General features: G+C 37.0%; 1 protein-coding gene across 1 annotated transcript; it reads left to right on the top strand.

Moving 5' to 3' along the window:
- Positions 1-623: 623 nt before the first annotated feature.
- On the top strand, positions 624-2,856 carry LOC110444741 (the record flags this gene model as incomplete). Its single annotated transcript, XM_021489104.1, has 2 exons — positions 624-694; positions 2,543-2,856. Coding segments are annotated over exons 1-2 (385 nt in total), but the record flags the coding sequence as incomplete, so codon positions are not given.
- Positions 2,857-3,767: the final 911 nt, after the last annotated feature.

Consider the following 3,767-nt stretch of genomic DNA (forward strand, 5'->3'; position numbering starts at 1 on the left):
TAAAGCAATTCCTCGATGTTAGTATTAACATGAATTATTCTTCAGCGATGATGAAATGGCGAATGCCCCATGTATCTAACGAACTTATAACACAATAGTATCAAGTAATGCATCAGATATCAGATGGTTTGTTTTAACGAAATAAACACTTTTGTAGTGGAATTGGTCTTCTCTGGTTTCCACTCTATTCAGCATATTTAACGTGCGTTGAGACATGGCATTGGTGTATTGGCATCCGGACATGAAGAGCTCAGTAATGGACAGAAGAAAACAGACAACGACTCTAGTTAAAACCTGCTGCATCTGCATGCAAATCCTCTGCACATGTATGACGATAAATGTAACAACATTCCATATAGAAAAAAATAAGTTTTATCTTAATAAATCATGGATTGCGGGGTTCTGCTATAGTTGGGTGTTTTTTTTAATTAAGTATGGTGTATGTTACACTGGTTTGTTGGAATGTTGTCGTAACTAGTATGAAATCGGATACATTCAATACCCGATACAGGTAGATTGATATTCGATATCAGGTGTTTTTTCTTCACTTGATTTAAATCCAATTAATTGATATAATGATGACAGATGTAACACAAGACATCATTTTCGACGTCATTTCCGCCATGGTCGCTGTGTTGCCGAGGATCGGACGGGGTCCTTCCTCGGACTTTCCTGGGACAATGTTCAGAATAACGTAAGGATACTGATTTTTACATTGGTCATTTTTAAGTTGAAATGTAGCCTCTTTTTATAGTTCATTTTTTATCATTATTTTATTCCAATAGTTGGTCTAGTCGAACGATCACAAGACAGGTTAAGTGTATGATTTGTCTGGCGTTCGTGTCCTTTTCACATTCACTTTTTGTTACTTGTTAAAGATAGCTTTGTCATGTAATAACTTCTCATATTTTAGACGAAAATACGTAGTCTTCATCGTTCATTTAAATGTCAGAGCAATGTCGTGGAGTGTTGAAATAATGGATGTGTACTTTTCTTAACCATGGTACCACGAAGACACTTTTTTGCAGAATAACATACGAATGACTCGTAGTAAAACCATTCAGAATTATCTGTTCTCTAAAACATTTGAAACGTCCATAGAAACACAGGCGATCCTATCTAAGAAGTGTATACTGTTGATACGGAGTGCCCAAACCTGCCAAGTATAGACTACAGCTTTATGCTAAATCACACATCACCATCTGACCAGGTATACACGTATAACAACAGGTGCGACATAATACAGGTCGACATGCTAAAGCTCGATCTGGCCGAGTGACAGAACTTTTGACAAGTCACCGCGGTGTGGTGTTACCGTCAGCTCTGTTCACGGTTTAGTTTTGGAAACGGTGCTAATTCATTTAGAAACCTTTGTTGTATGTTTAGGTATTCTTTTATGGAATTAGCAAAATCAAAATTATTTTAACTTCAAAAGTAGTCGTACTCATTGATGACGGATTCGGTTCTTTGCAATCCTTTCAGTATGTATTCGTCCAAGTGGATACAGACGTATGTTGTGTCTGAAACGGATACAAAAAGACGTCCAAGGGAATTAAACTTTAAACTGATCACTTTTTCAAACAAATGGCCCCAAAATGAAGCTTATTACAAGATTCATTTAACTTCCTGAACATGTCAGCCAGAGTTTATTTCTATTTAAACCTATTGTGATATTTAAAGGTAATAACATGTATGTTTTTATGGTGATAACTAATATATCTGTCCAATTAGAAATTGTCAGCTATGATAATTAATACAAAAATATATGCACTAACGAACAGATCTGAATGTGTTGCGCTACGGACGCATGATTGCTTTTCTTTTAACTGTATTAGACTCGACATATTTGTCAGTGAGGAGTTGGGATATTACACTATACGCTGAGATATTGTTGTGAACACGTCTCAAAACATAAAACCTTTAGAAAGGAGGGATTTGGGGTATTGAATATCGGGACAAGAGAAAGACTAGTTACCGTATTATAATAAACTAAGTCCTTTATCTAATACGTTCAATTATATGCTATATAGCAGGGGCAATTTTCAATACATTTGTTTTGATTAGCTCACATACAAATTCTTTCAACGAGTATATATTTTATCGCGAACGATTTAAATCATTTACCCCGTGTGCGATTATACATATACATATATATACACATAGACTTCTAGCAACCTCCGAACAACTTTACTGAATGGCTGTGATCATGTGATAGCCTCGTACGGTGGTCGATCCGTACCTGTCGTCTCGCGCGGTTACCCTTAGAGATTATGTACACTAATGGCGGACGAGCCTAGGACGTCTCGACACCTTCTGTGATCATTGCTTACTGTTTACATAGCAGGAACTGGGAGGGGGAGAAATGGTGGTTCCGTTGGGAGGGGGTACACCGTGAAGTGATCCGCAGATTGTAACATCTGTGGATATAGTCAGGTGTAGCATCTCCGATTTGAAGATTTGACATTGCGAACGGATTTTAAACTCTATTTTTTACAGAGTGTGTATTTCTTATATTCGTTTATTCTGACATTTAAACTTCTAGTTTAAAGGATCTCACAATGGCTAGTGGAGTAGCCGCTGTCCCTCGGGTCCCAGGATCTCCCCATAAGGGAATGAAGACCCCTAACCTACCCGTCATTGAACATCCTATGTCCAAATTAGGAAATAAAGGGGATCTCAACATCCGTGGATCCTCCAGCATGGGACAGAGGAAGGACAACGGGCATGGCCTTAATTTGGATTTTGGTCCAAAAATCAGTACTAACGGGCCCAGTGCCCCCGTCAGCAGGGGCAGGGATGTCGGAAACCCCTCCCTATACAAAAGTGCACCGGACAGGATCATCCAGTGGCCTCCGGGTAAGAATTGGTTTTACTTTGTTTTACTTATTTCGGAATGCATAGTTGTTATTGAGTTAATGGCATGTCCTAGTAACTGACTATAACAGTATAAGTAACTTCTTTGACTTTACATTGCATGTCAATGGTTTAATTGTTAGCTATGTGTAACATTTTTTGAAATTGACATTGCATGGCTTTTTTTTTAATTTAAGTTAATATAACAGACCCGATGTTATATAATGATAGTAAATATATAAACACGACATAATTTGGTACCGTCATATCATCCACACGTATCTTCCATCTTCACATATATATTCACATTTAGTTGATAAACACATTCGATCCCACTCCTCATGTTGTCATGTATTATGTTACATTTAACTTACGTATCATACATCTGGGACTCAGCTCATTATTCCTTATTTAGATCATTATGTAATATAATCACAAAAAAATACGAATCTAAGGATCATCCAAAATAATTGGTAAAACGAACCAAAAAGCAAAACAAAGTGATCATTTATTGCATTTCAAACGTGCAGGTAGAGTTTTGAAGAGATCGTGCTGCAGATTCAAATCAGATCCCATATTAGAGAACGCTCAAATGTGATCTCGTTACAAAGATTGTGTCATAAAATAGTTATTACACATGCTTACTTGCTTCGTGGGGATGAAAAAATAGTGATCACTTCAGATATTGATTTCTTCATATGGTGGTCCCTCACATAGATTAGACTGTATTTGTATGCTCCGAAAACAAACGTACAAAAGATTTACATCATAAATAAATGCAGGTTTTGAAATATGTATATACAACATTATGATCAGCGGGACCCCACATATATAGAAAAGTACATGTTAAGATGTGATAAAGGAAACAGACTAACAAGAGCTTACCGTAGGTGGTGCTAAATTGTCATTCGATC

This window comes from Mizuhopecten yessoensis, unplaced genomic scaffold (assembly GCF_002113885.1).
Source record: "Mizuhopecten yessoensis strain PY_sf001 unplaced genomic scaffold, ASM211388v2 hete_36168316, whole genome shotgun sequence".
NCBI classification, from domain to species: domain Eukaryota; kingdom Metazoa; phylum Mollusca; class Bivalvia; order Pectinida; family Pectinidae; genus Mizuhopecten; species Mizuhopecten yessoensis.